At 40.4% G+C, this 13968-nt stretch overlaps 1 protein-coding gene across 3 annotated transcripts in view; it reads right to left on the bottom strand.

The window, feature by feature from the left end:
• Nucleotides 1-6589: 6589 nt before the first annotated feature.
• LOC148299677 (protocadherin-like wing polarity protein stan) overlaps nucleotides 6590-13968 on the bottom strand; it is a 36791-nt gene continuing 29412 nt past the window's right edge. For 2 of the 3 annotated variants that reach the window (XM_088275818.1, XM_088275819.1), the window contains exons 41-51: nucleotides 13489-13635; nucleotides 13208-13408; nucleotides 13011-13103; nucleotides 12773-12895; nucleotides 12575-12687; nucleotides 12347-12487; nucleotides 11481-11808; nucleotides 10704-11074; nucleotides 10258-10329; nucleotides 10073-10124; nucleotides 6590-8581 (exon numbers count right to left, since the gene is read on the bottom strand). In XM_088275818.1, coding sequence (XP_088131944.1) covers nucleotides 8542-8581; nucleotides 10073-10124; nucleotides 10258-10329; nucleotides 10704-11074; nucleotides 11481-11808; nucleotides 12347-12487; nucleotides 12575-12687; nucleotides 12773-12895; nucleotides 13011-13103; nucleotides 13208-13408; nucleotides 13489-13635 — 1681 coding nt within the window. In that variant the 3' untranslated portion in view covers nucleotides 6590-8541. Of the gene's footprint in view, nucleotides 8582-9034; nucleotides 9145-10072; nucleotides 10125-10257; nucleotides 10330-10703; nucleotides 11075-11480; nucleotides 11809-12346; nucleotides 12488-12574; nucleotides 12688-12772; nucleotides 12896-13010; nucleotides 13104-13207; nucleotides 13409-13488; nucleotides 13636-13968 lie in introns of all 3 variants that reach the window. The other variant, XR_015839047.1, reaches the window with a different exon arrangement.

Below are 13968 nucleotides of genomic sequence, written 5' to 3'. Positions count from 1 at the left end.
TCCTAAATACGACGTACAAAAGAAACAATTAACAGCTTAATGAATATTTTGTATGAAGGTAGGTAATTCAGATATGCTTTTTTTTAAGAGAAATATTTGTATTCTTATTATACACACAAACATTTCTATTTCAATACGATCTTCAAAAAGCCTAAGCGGCTTGTGTTGAAAATAGGGATCAAGTTGTGGCAGAGTGACCTCAGATCAGAAGTCTGGGACACTAACCGCTAGATCACCACCCGACTTATATAAATATCAAGTTTTTCCTACTGCCTACCCCGAATAAAAGACTGCTATAAGAAAACAATACAATTATTTGTATATTATATCTACACAAAATAAATAAAGACAGATTCAGCACTCTGTGAAAAGGATTATATAATGTACACAGATTGTAATACTAATTCTTTCCTTAATAAATAAAATACACTTACGATCCATCTCTTGGTCCTGACCGGTGTCATCATATTTACATTTGAATTGACAATGTTGACAAATTGCAGTATGTTTCTTGTTCAGCAGGTTCCTGAGTGAGGGAATGGACCAGGGAATGACGAAAGAACAAGCTTTAATGTATTCTTAGGGTATTTATTGCTATATTTGCACTCTCGCGTACATTTCAAGACGATTAAATATTTTTTACATAGTATATTTAAATATGTAGATCGCAATTATACGCAAGTAACTTAATAGAAGTCAGTAAAAATAGTATCAGCTTAAAAATAAAATATTAAAAAATATATAAGTATGTGAGAAAAATTCATAAAATGAAAGAAATAAAATGCTCAGAATAGAAATGCAGTTTTCCCGAGCTAACCATGCCACGGATACAAGTACCACTCTAAAGTATTTGTAAGTTATGCGTATTGCCGGTGTGAGGGCGAGCCCCTTGGATCTGAACAGGTTCAGCGGGAGACGAGAGTGTTCAAGACGGTAAACTAGAGGGCCGAGAGTGATGTTTGTCACACACCAAGCGTGGGGGGAACCCTACTACACAGAAAGCTGCCTAAAGTTCAGCCAAAATAACCAAAGGCGCAAGTCTCTCTGGCAGGATCCATCTGGATCCCACACAGTCGGAACGCATGCGCATATTGTATTCTTGTCGTTCGGCAAGAAGACAGAAGTACGAGTCCGTATGAAGAGCACACTTGCCGAAAACGCAGAAAGACACTTTGGTATGTCTGGGTCCAATAATTGCCCTAGGCGTCGGTGGAGGAACACTCACTTTGGCCACATGTTAAACTAACTCCAGTACCTTTTTGGTTCAAACTAAAATCACCAAAAGATGCTATAGAGGGTTCGCTGGAGTGCCACTGAGCAGACGATAGAGATCTTCCACAAGACAGCCTTAGTAACATTTTGGATCTCGCGGGTATTGACACAATGTCATTCCTGCCCAGTGCACACAACAATATTTTTGCAATCTAGGGGGATTTTATTATTTTTTTCAATGACGTATGTTTAAAAAAAAAAATATTCCGATAGGAAACAAACCATTTTACAAAACACTTAAATTAAAGGATTCTGAACAATACATAAACGTATTGGAAACCCGAGCTTGCGGTGCGCTCGTAAGGGTCAGCGGTTTTGAACGAATGCGTGTCAGTCGCCTGAGTTTTGTTATCACGTCACGCACGTCAGTTATCTCTTCTAATATTTGTATCATATCTGTGTAATACTACAAAATCTTGTTGAATATATAGATAGTTAATGTAAATTATAATTGCTTTATTCCAATTATATTATACCGCAATATACCATACTATGATAGTATTTTTATCAAAGCTTAACTTATATTTTAATTGGCAATATAACTTTTTGCAGAGCTTGCATTGACCGCATGTTTTTTTTCTCAATTTCAGAATGACTGCAAATTTCTCATTGGTCTATTTTTGGGTTGTAATGCGTGAGAGTTGATTTTGCAGAGAGTTGATGAGCATTGCCATCTAAGGTTTTGACTAGCGTTAAGACAAAAATCAGTAGTTTTTGTCAAAAAATGGAGCAAAGGTGGATACAATAACTACGGAAGTTTGAGAAAAATTGAGGATCAAATGACATTTTCTCTTACAACAATACTTGTGAGAAGCATAAATTGTAGTTTTTAGTTTGAGGCATAAACACACTAGAGTTATACCTAAAAGAATATTATTGGTATTCGACGGCATGTAATATTGTGCCATGGAAGGAATATTATAGCCTCTTGTACACTTCCAATCGGGCAGATTTCCAAAGAGGCACAAGAGGCAAGGAATAAACATAATAAAGTCCAGGAATAGGTAATTATTATCAAGAAAAACTTGTAAATGGAAAACTGCCGCCAGACTGGAAAGAGGCCATTGTTACTCCCACCTATAAAAAGGGGACGAGTTTTCCGCTGTTAACTACAGACCCTTAGTTAACAGCGGAACTTTCAAGTATTATAAGTATACCAGTCTTACGAGTATAGTCTGTAAGGCTATGGAGAATACAGTTGTCAATAGTATTAGAGGATTCCTTTCGCAAGAAAATGTTATCGTAGAAGAGCAACATGGATTTGCCGAAACGATCAACAGGACTCGAGAGTGGAATAACCGTCATCCTACAGATGTCATATATCTTGATTGCGAGAAAGCTTTTCATCGAGTGCCAATAAAACAATATTGGAACACTTTAGTATCCGTGGAAAACATTCGAGTTGGATGGAGGATTTCTAAAATGATAGAACATTTCGAGTGAGAGTTGGGGGAATTTCTCAGACCCTCTCGCAGTTCTGAGCAGCAGTAAAATAATATATACTGCGGATGGAAACCAAGTACAAGCAGTAATGCCACGAAAAGATCGATTGCTGGTGATCTTAAATGGGGATCACACATTATCGAAATTGTCAAACGCGCCAATTCCCTCTTATACCTTATAAGGAAAACATTCTCACACATCACACAAGATTTATTTACAAAACATATGTTCGTTCACTCATAGAGTATACCTACCAGAGAAAGTCTAGAGAAGGGCAACTAAAATGGTAGTTTCTCTAAAAAAAACAAATATTATGAGCACCGCTTTAGGGAGCTTGGGCTAAGTTCACAGGAAGAGCAAAGACAGCGTGGTGACTTGATCGAAGCAATAAAATTGTTTTGTACATTTACCCAAGTTGAAGTCCATGTTCACTACGAATGAAAACTGCCATCTCAGAGAAGGAGTTCCTAACAAACGAGTTGTGGAGTAATGGAATGGCCTTCCTGAGAATGCGGTTGGTGCAAGTTCAAATCAATTTATAATGTTTTAAAAAGCGTGTACATTAAAATTAGATTTACACACATCAGCTTAACAGCTGCTAGTGTATTTATAATAATAATTGCCGAGGAAACATGGTCCTCAATGCGGAAATTTGCCATTACAAGTCCCAGCCTGTGTCCCACAGTTGCCAGCCCCTCGGTCTTTTAAAAATTGGAGAAAGTGGGAGTCAAGAGAGGTCGGGGGTTGTAGTCTAGGGGGCCGAAAGTGATGTGCGAGCAGAGTGTCGTGTCCATAGCGTAGATGTCTCTGTCACAATTGTAGGGGGAGCTAGCTCCCTTTCGCCTTTACAAGTCCCAGTCTGTGTCCCACCCCTAGCGTGGGACGGCACCCCTGCTACAGCCCTCATGCCATTATTAGAAAGACAGATAGCTGGGTAACTACAAGGGGGCGTGGGGTTGCCAGCCCCTCGCCCTCTTAAAATATGTGTTGGTACTACATCAAACAAGAGCCTCGGACACTCTCCGGATCGTGAGCTGTCCGCATCGACAGCTCCGCCAGCACCTCGACCCGATGCGCGGCCTAGTCCGATAGGTCCGGCATCAGCATCTGCCGTACACCTGCCCAGTGTGTGGTTCGTCGAACTTCCCGTGGTCTGAAGACCCACATGACTCGTAGTCACAAGCCGCCCGTAAGTACGATGGATGTTGTGGGGCGCCCTGCAGAGGGCTCGATCCAGTTTCGATGTGTGGTCTGTACGGTTTCTTTTAACACAAAGAGCGGGCTGGGAGTTCACATGAGAAGGAGGCACCCCGACGTCCACGAAGCGAAGGTTGTCATCCCTTCAGCAAAAGCTCGTTGGACGGAGGAGGAACTGAGCATCATGGCGAGAATCGAAGTCGAGGGCATCAGAGTCCAAACAAACAATATAAACGCCTTCATCGAGGAAAGGCTCCCTCGTAGAACCTTCGAGGCTATCAAGGGCCAAAGGAAGGCGCAAAAGTATAGGACTCTGGTGCAGCAACACCTCGCGAGCACTGACGACGCTCCCGATTCTCCGATTGATGCCACTCCTCTCGTGGAACAACCAGACACACTCGCTCTAATCGGGCCTGCACCAGAACAGGCAATCCATGATTTTACTCTAAGAAGCAATCCACTCTTTGATGAAATAACTCGTCTGGCCAACGAGAATCATCGTCCTTAAGTTACAATTTAAATTTACTAACATCGATCGGCAAAGATGTCGTTAACGGCGCCGATGTCGATCAATCCTTCTCAGCATTGTCTGAGTGGCTAAGTGGTACATTTCCACTTCCGTCAGGTAGCTTTAATGAACGTTCAAGAACTGCCCCGCGAAGGGACGGCTTTCCAAACGGGCGATGCACAAAACCGAAAAATCTCCAAAGAGAAGAATATGCGACAACGCAAAAAGCATTCAGAAAGAACATGTCGCGATGCGTTAAGAGCATCCTTGATGGAGAGTCTCTGGCCCGGCCCGAGCAGCTGCCACCGTACGAGAGTATGGTCGGCTACTGGTCGGCCGACAATTTTCGTGCCCAAAAAGGGAGGCACAAGGGGACCAAGCGACTACCGCCCCATAGCGATCACTTCCGTAATCGTGAGGCATCTAAACAAGATCCTGGCCTCGCGGTTACAAAAATTAAGGTTAATAGACCCCCGCCAGCGCTGCTTTGATGACGGCTGCGCGGAAAATAAGATCACCACCAGATATCAGATGATGGCCCCGTGACTCATGAAAATCCAATCTCACAGACGCCTTATGTTATTGCCACGTGGTTCTACCCAGACGTGATCTCTCTAACACGTGTGCATTGGCGTCATATATTATAATCACGTCAACGTCTTTAACATCCTATGCCGTCATGTCTTCAGATATACAATTGTCTTGTCCCGAAGTCTCCTCGACTCCATGCGGCTAAAACTAAGTCCAACGGATCTAGAGTGGCCAACGCCCATAGCTGCCTTACTTCACATCGCATCAAACCCGGAGTTCCTGTAACATCTGTGGCCTGTGTCCATATCAACAGGATGCCTCTTTCCTCCCGTATGACGTCATCACAAAACTACAAATACTTAGGTACAGTCGTTCCATTTTAGTCAAAGAAAATATAGATAACTGATACAATCAATTAGATACATACTTACGTCTGGTACTAATTATCTGTAAATGTAGTATTTATTTTATATTTCTTCTTTGATCATTTAGAAATTTTCCTAACCTGTCAAATGTGAATAAAACATTTTATAATTAATTTGAATTGTTTCATTTGATGAGAATGTTGTGTCCTTAGGTAAATATATGATTGTGTGCAGCTGATGATCCACGCTTTAACACCCCGAGAATATAAAGAGATTTGCTCATCTCTGAGCTAGAGATATAATTAAATAAATAAAAATATAGTAATTGTACTATTACAGCGTATGTACTCAGCTTCAGCACTCGCCACCAACTTAGTTCGGCCGCCTGGTAGCCCCCCCTGGCTACCGTTGGCGCACTGACAACTATCGGTGGGGGCGGAGGTTCCTCGACAATCGGTCTCCCGAACAGGGGTCCAGTGTCCTCGGCCTGGAGCGCGAGTTCGGCTAAGATTCTCTCGAGCTTTCCACGATAATCAAGGCGACACCTGAGTCCCTTGATAGCTTCGAGAGATCTGCCAGCGCTCGGCCGGAGCTCCAATAACCGCTGGTTCACCCTGTCGGTTTTCCCCGAGTTGATGAGAAAAGCTTCACATCTAGCCCATAGCTCAACCTCCTCGTCGGTGTACCGAGCTTTCGTTCGGCCCACCGCGATCTCTTCGTTTGTCACGTCTCTGTGTTTTGAGACTCTGTGAACACCCAACCCGATTTTCGTGGAAAATACGCGGTTCGGGACACAAAGCTCGCACACGAATGTCAAGGCAGTGGCCTGAGCGTCATCAGACGCGGAGGCTAATCAAAGTATTCTGTATCCTACCACATATATCCCACTCTCCCTCTTGCTCGAGGCATCTGTATTCTGCATCCTACCACATATATCCCACTTCTCCCTCTGGCCTGAAACATCTGTATTCTGCATCCTACCACATATGTCCCACTTCTCTATCTGGCCCGAAACATCTGTATTCTGCATCCTACCACAAATATCCCACTTCTCCCTCTGGCCCGAAGCATCTGTATTCTGCATCTACCACATATATCCCACTTCTCCCTCTGGCCTGAACCCTCATATATATATGATTGAGTATCTCTGCTCCATCCCGTGCGGTGTTCTACGCACTCTAGAGACATCCAAATCGTGGCCAATAAATGACGGTTTGTGAGAAAGAATACATTTGAAATAAAATTAACATAACGGGAAAAACAAAAACAAGCGTCAGATAAATAATATTACTTTATTTTCATAATTTATCTATAAATTATTGAAGAGTATTTAGTGTATATCAAAATCACAACACATCAAATCGAAATAAAAATAGCAATCTTAGTTTAATAGCTGTAACATTAGCTAGTACCATTTCCACGGAATGCACAATACATAAAATCACCTAACAGATAAAATGAAGAAATATGGCGTGTACGTATAATAAAAAGCATTAGTTAAGTACGATTGGCAACACACATCTCGAGTTGCCGTTCCGAGTGAAATGTCATCGTGAGCCTCGGCCCCAAACTAGGAGCTAGGCAGCTCGGCTCACGGCGAGCGGGTGACACGGCTCTCTGTGATCCGGCCGCCTGACAACAGCTACCCAACTAATACTGAAGAATAACGAGGCTTCCTTTTCATAGTAAAAAATCAATCTTTATTATACAATAAATCAAATTGTATCACACTACTTCTGTCAACATATCCCTTTGGCATCGTAAAACTATTCTTCAAGTAGCCCCTTGCGTCTCCCAGTTACTTTAATAAAATCCTTAATGAAATCCGCAAAAATAAAAAGTAAGATATTTCAGGATCTTTACACAAAAAGTGGATGTCCAAAAGATAAGAAAATATTTTACTCTTATTTTGAATTAGGTTTCTCTTCTAAGATAGAAGGTGTCTACCCAGTTTTACACACTTCACAATTTACGAAGCAAATTTTTGATGATCGTCAAGTGGCACTCCACTGGAGAGAATGTTGTTTACATTGTTTGCAGATTTGAATGAGAACAGTGTCACTACCGGCTATCTATTGGATCCACTCGAGAACATTTTGTAAGCAGTGAGGTCAGGAGCTGCGAAGGTGGTCGGTAGGGGTCGGCCAAGTGCTCTGCCGGGAGCTACACACTCGGACTGCCAAGGGAGGATCGACTATAATTGTTGCTAATATATTTTACATCTCCATATGAAAAAGTTAGCGAGTGTGACATAAAAATATTGATTTTGATAAATGATGCGTATAAAAGTATATTTTACAAGTACGTATAAGTTTTTGAATATGAAAAACTATTTTAAAATACAAAATAAATTTTCAGCCGATTCACATTTCTCGTAATAATTTTCGATTTGTACTTAGTATGCTTATGGTATATTATACTATGCACAATGATCGCACCATTGCAATTACGCAAATTAAAAGTAATCTATAAAACTATCCTTTTTACACTTTATATAAATCTAAGAGTTTTTGTATTATCCAAACTAGTCAAGCAACTTAACTATCTTTGGAATTATTTTTTCAATAAAAGATTTCGGAAATAGTCACATAACACATATTATTCAAAACAATAAATATGTATTGAAATTAAATTAAGGGGTAAAGCGAGACCCTATTTGCCATCTTTTGATGTAGTTCTATTAATAATTAAACATATGCCAATGCCCTGTCTCACTACAGGCTTATGCTCTCGCTAAAAACATGATCAGCTTCTTGGAGTAAGTGATAGTTTCATAGCTGTGGCTTTCCTTCTAAACGATAAGACGAGTTCAAAGTTGCTTTTAGTAAGATACAAAATAATTGAGCTCCAAGTAAAAGATGTTTTCACGGCTGCCAAGTTTCCTTCCTAACAATAAGATTTGCCAAAATCAACACCTAGTCGATTTGATTATTTGTGTGCTCCTTTCCAGTCATTGTTAAGACTGATTTGTTACTGTTTCCATCATTTTCCGGAGTAACCAATTGGATAGATTAATCAGAATACAAAGGTAGCTACTTATTTTGACAATGGACCCACAAACATTAGAATACAAATGGCTAATTTGTATTTTATGGCTTAATATAAAGATAAACTTATTCAGTGATAATAATTAATTACAAATAATGTGAAAAATAATCAGTCTTTCAACCCTACATACATTGTACTAAAGTAAAGAATAGTATTCTGCTCCATAATTATCTGTTGTCAGACACGGGTCTCTGCATCATCCTCTGTGGTAGATTTCCTGCAATTTGTACATTCACATTCATTACTGCATTGTAAATTATACGGATTATGCAATATCACTTTACATTTTCATCAGTCATCTCTTATATTACAGTCAAATTTCAACTGTTTTCTTGATTGTCCATTTTTTGCGATACAATAGTTTTGAATAGAATTTGAACTCTTTTTTGGTCACACGTATACACACATTGTTTCATCTTCTCCATTCACCTGGCAACTCCCATTGTCCTTCAAACAACCCCCAGAGGGGTTGATGAATCCAACAATATGAGAAAGTACAATAACCGAGTCACAATTATTTATCTTCAGAAACAAATTAATGGTAATGGTTTATTATGTAAATTCACTCCGTGAATCAGAGATTATACTGTGTATGTCGGTCAGACAAATTTCATATTTTAAATACTGGAATGGCGGATTTTATACAAAAAAATATAAATAATATAATTACCTCGTCCCTTGGTTGAGAAGTTCCACAATAAATTCCACCAATATTAGGAGGAAAAGCAAACAAATAAAGAAGGTTTTGTTTAGCAATTGGATTCATACAACCGCCACCATCTAGTAAAGCAGCAGGCATCATACATGTTAATAAACCAAATTATCATTTGTTATTTCAGTATTAGTAAAAACATTATTATCAATACAATCGAGCGACGTTTTAAGGCACACACATATATATATATATATATATATATATATATATATATATATATATATATATATATAAATATATATATTTATATATATATAAATATATATATATATATATATATATATATATTTTTTTTTTTTTCAAAAACCTTTCACCACCATTTACATATACCTGTATATTTTTAAATTGATAACAGAATGTGTTATTAGAGCTGATTACCGAGATGTCACTTTTATTTTTAAAGTGAGATAGTTCACAGTATTGAAATTTAATATAAGTGAGTTTACTTAAAAGAGAGCACAATAAAAAATTGGATATCAAAAAAATGTTTTTTTTTGTTTTTGTCACACAAGAATCTTTTAGAATATGGACAGCCAAAAGTGTGCGAGTGACAAATGGCTATTATTTAATAATAATTGGTTGGAACCAACCTTCGGGAATACTTTAATGTACATGACCACCTGACTAGGATATAGCGCTTCAAATGCGTCGTCACACATCTTTCATCGTTCAGCATTACAGGAAAATAATAGTATAGCTTATGTAGCTATGTGCAAAGTGCTGATGGTTCCCCTAAATGTGTCTTGACACGATTGGGCTAACCACCTCCCTCGGGAGCTGGTTAGCTCCTATTCAACGACTAACTAGTATGGATTCTAAACAAATACAAGACAGCTGTCGGCCGTGTTGTGTTGCAATCTGTTCAGTTGTAGCGGACACAGCCTGCAGTCCACTTAGGGCCATCTCGGTAATTGAAGAATTTACTGACTTTGTATATGTAATATTTGACTATATCCCTAAGTTCGGTGAAGTAGTGGAAGTTATTATACTCACTCGCTGGTTTCTGCCATGTTGGCGAGCGGTGCTGTCATTTGTTGAGGTATTCCTAAACACAAATAAACACTGTTATACATAAATATAATTAGGGATGCTCTTTGCAAGTGTATGATACGGCGCAGGCAGCCGAGGCGCCGGCGGGTCCGTGGTCGAGTCGAGGGAACATAAAGCTCATTGGTTACCTTGGGCAGCCGTATGACTTGCGATGGCAGGCGATTGATTCATTCCTCTGATACTTATATGGTCTTCTTCGGCTGAAAAATATTACACATTATTTAATACACCTCGAGCCTTATACGCAAATATGTCACCCGCAATATATAAAAGTCGTTAAGTGCACGATGCATTTTTTTATTAATTGTAGTTTAATAAAATTTATGGTAATTTACTGCTATAAAAATTTGTATAAAAAAAAGTTTTTCGCAGATACTTTGTGGCACATTTTATAAACTTTATAAAATCTGCCACAAAAACTTTTTATAAAAAGTGGTTAAAACAAAGTTCTTATATTTTAAAAGTTTTTAAAAAAATATTATGAATGTTATCAATAGACTATCGGATAGAGGGTGGCAAATAAATATGAGAATTTTGACATTTTATACTATGTTACGTTTAATAAATAGCTGACCTGTGTAAGGGAATAAATATTTATCATGAGGATGATGTTTTTCAGAAGACTCGGATAATCTGTCGGCAAAGTCGGCGGATCCGGAGGCCATTGCGTACTGATTGTCCACTTTCCTTTGGTAATCGTTCTTCAGGAAACCCGCAATTCCGGAGTCGCGGAAATCTCTGGAGCCGTATATTCCCGTTTCCCCGTTGAGAAACTTGGTGGGGCTGTAGGAGTAGTTGTCGGGGCCGAGATAGGTCTGGCCCCCGTAGGCAGCCGACCTCTGGAAGGGGGCGGGCCGGCCGCCGTACTGCGCCTCGTACCCCGCCGGCTCCGAGTCGCTTCGGAGCCCATATCTCATCTCTCCATATTGGTGTTCCATTCCGTATCTGCGCAGAACACAATCGCTCGCATGAAATATAAAACAAAAGGCACACTAAAAGCTCATTACATCAGACGGCAATTATTACAATTTTGCCATAATTAGAAAAATATTTTTGAATTGAAGACCTACATATTTGACAATTTTTCATACAAAACAACCGATGATTAGCAATTTTGGTAAATTAGCAGCAATATTGTTTTTTATTATCATTTATGAACATTGTTAAAATTTACGTTTGGTTAATGAATTCATTTGCCGTTTTTTTAATTTTATTTACACCCGATTATTTCAGAAATATCGATGCCCATCAGTCAACATAAAAAAATGGAATTTATTAATTTAGATTTGTTAAAAAATATTAAATTAGCATAATTGATTAATAATTTGTTAAGAAAGATGAAAATACAGACCTGTTATCCATGGGCCTCATGGCATGTTCCACGCTGGCGGTGTACGTCTCGTGGATGTTTTCCAAAATGGAAGGTTTGTGGCCTCTCGGGTGGTAGGGAGTGTCCGAGGCCAGGTCGGGCATGGGGAGGGGGAGGGGGTTGGGCGAGGGGGTGGCCAGAGGCAGGGGCAGTTGGTGCAGGATCTCGTTGTCGGATCCCGTCTCCTGGGACCAGCGCCCGACCTCCTCCAGAGCTCTGCCGGGCCCCGCGCCCCAGACCACTCTGCCGGAAGCGCGGGGCTGCGGAGAGGATTCCGTGATGTTGGGCAAGTATCCTCCCCCCGCCTCCCCTACAATGCAAACCCCAATTTATTGCTATACGTTGCTATATTAATTGCTATACAAAATTTTCAATGATGGGTATTCCCATGTCGAGTACACATTTTACAATACTTGTATAGTAAATTATTAACCAGGTACTTATCAATCATGGATGACACTCTCTATTTCATTTTGAACCATCTCGATTATCAGATTGATAATAGCTCTTTTATAAATACAATAGTTGCGTTGCTCAGTGATATTACAGATAATAGGAGTAGGTTATAGAGATTTCCTGAGTTCCGTGATTTATATTTGCATTTTTGATCTTGCGGTTCTATGCGGTTGTAATTTGTGTGAGTAATTTTTAAGTACAAATGGGAGAATTGTTTTGCCAAAGCATATAGTTATTTGTCACAAGTCTTAGAATAGAAATTTGTATGACAAGTGTTAGTATTTTGATTATGGATTACGGCGCAGCAGTAACCCTATTTTCAGTCCTACCGCCCCGTTCGGTAATCCCCTACTAGGTTTGGCTTTATGGCACATGTAGGCAAGTGTACTGACCTGCGCGTGCAGCTCTAATAGTCCCTCTCCTGTCGGAAGTATCTTCATCGTCGCTGGAGTGACTGGACGCTAGCTCCAGACTGCGGCCGGCGCTGCCCTCCGAGCTGTCGGAGTTACGGCGCTTACCGGGAACTATTTCTTCTAAAAAATAAACAATTTCAATTCGTATCATCCCAAATGTACTCTACATAATACACACACCGCAGAAGGATTGTTGGAATTCTATACCTTCTCTATGCCTGTGAAGGGAAGAATCAAATCCTCTGAGGTAAGAGGGCATATCGCTTGCGGAGTTGTAATTAGATGTAGAGGTGCTGGTGTGCCGCATGTGCCCGTCGCTTCTATAACAAGGAGGAATACAAATACAGTGCAATAGAGAGAGTAGAGCAGTAGAGAGAGAGTAGAGCAGTAGAGAGAGCCACCAACCTGTACGGACTGGAGCTGGTTTTAGTAGTGCTTCTAGATGTCGTGCTGGATGCGGAGATGCCTATATTCCTTCTGGCCGTGATTCCCTCCGCGCCTCCCGTATTGTGGTAGGCCAGAGCGGACCTGAGGGATTCCACACATATTGAGACTATTTACAAATTAATTATTGACACTATTTACGGATACATGACTGAAGTCAAATAAAATGGCTTATCGCTGGAAATGTGTAAAAACATACCGATTTCCAGATGAGACCGGCTGCCCGCTAGAACTGGTCACTGTTGAAGTATCTAGGAGCGGGACTTTTCGACCCATGCACCTCAAAAATGTTCTGCAATAAAAGATTATTTTAAGATACACTCGATATCATAAATTATTCAAATATTTATTAAAATTAAAAAATTAACTAAATGTAGTTGTCGGCAATAAACCCACCTGTTGAGATTTTCCCTGATTCGCACATTGAAGACGCAGTAGCCGAGCAGCAGCACGAGGGCGTGCAGCGGCAGCGCGGCGGCCAGCAGCAAGCTGAGCAGCGGCGGGGCGGGCGCGCCGCTCTGCCCCGCCAGCAGCAGGCAGCTCGCGCCCCCCACCGCCAGCAGCGGCGCCGACACCACCGACACGCACACCACGCTTCTGCAAACCCACACCGCCCCCTTGTCAGTAATCACGCATGAGGAAGTTAGTAACAATCAAACAATTACCACTCCGGTTACCTGAGGTTCCCGAAGCCCAGAACGTGGTCTCTGAGCGTGAAGGCAGCGCGGACTGCCGAGGCCAGAAGTACGACGCACAGGAAGGCCAGGACTCCAGCCGGAACCACTACCCACCACACCAGGCCCTCGTGCCAAGATATCCAGCAACTACGACATTTATATTTTGAATTCTTACAAGCTGGACAGTATCCGAATGGTGAGTTTTTTAGTCAATTTTTTTTATTCTTCAATAAAAATGTTATGGAATTTAGCGCAAGCTAATTATAATAGCTTCCCGCCAGATTCCCAGTCTGATTCCAATACGGAAGCTCTAGGCTTCCTCTCAGACCCAATTGCGAGCCAAAATTTTAGAAATTTTAGTAAACACTGGAAATTATTAGAATTAACAAAAAAATGCGCAACCAATTTACATATATTTAAGTATTTGCATTTTAAGTTTATAAAAAATTGAAAAATAACCAAATAAATGGGAAACAATGT

The sequence above is a fragment of the Brachycentrus maculatus genome, unplaced genomic scaffold (assembly GCF_059751285.1).
Source record: "Brachycentrus maculatus isolate JH-2025_06_01 unplaced genomic scaffold, ASM5975128v1 h1tg000999l, whole genome shotgun sequence".
NCBI lineage: Eukaryota > Metazoa > Arthropoda > Insecta > Trichoptera > Brachycentridae > Brachycentrus > Brachycentrus maculatus.
This window is presented reverse-complemented; position numbering and strand designations above follow the sequence as displayed.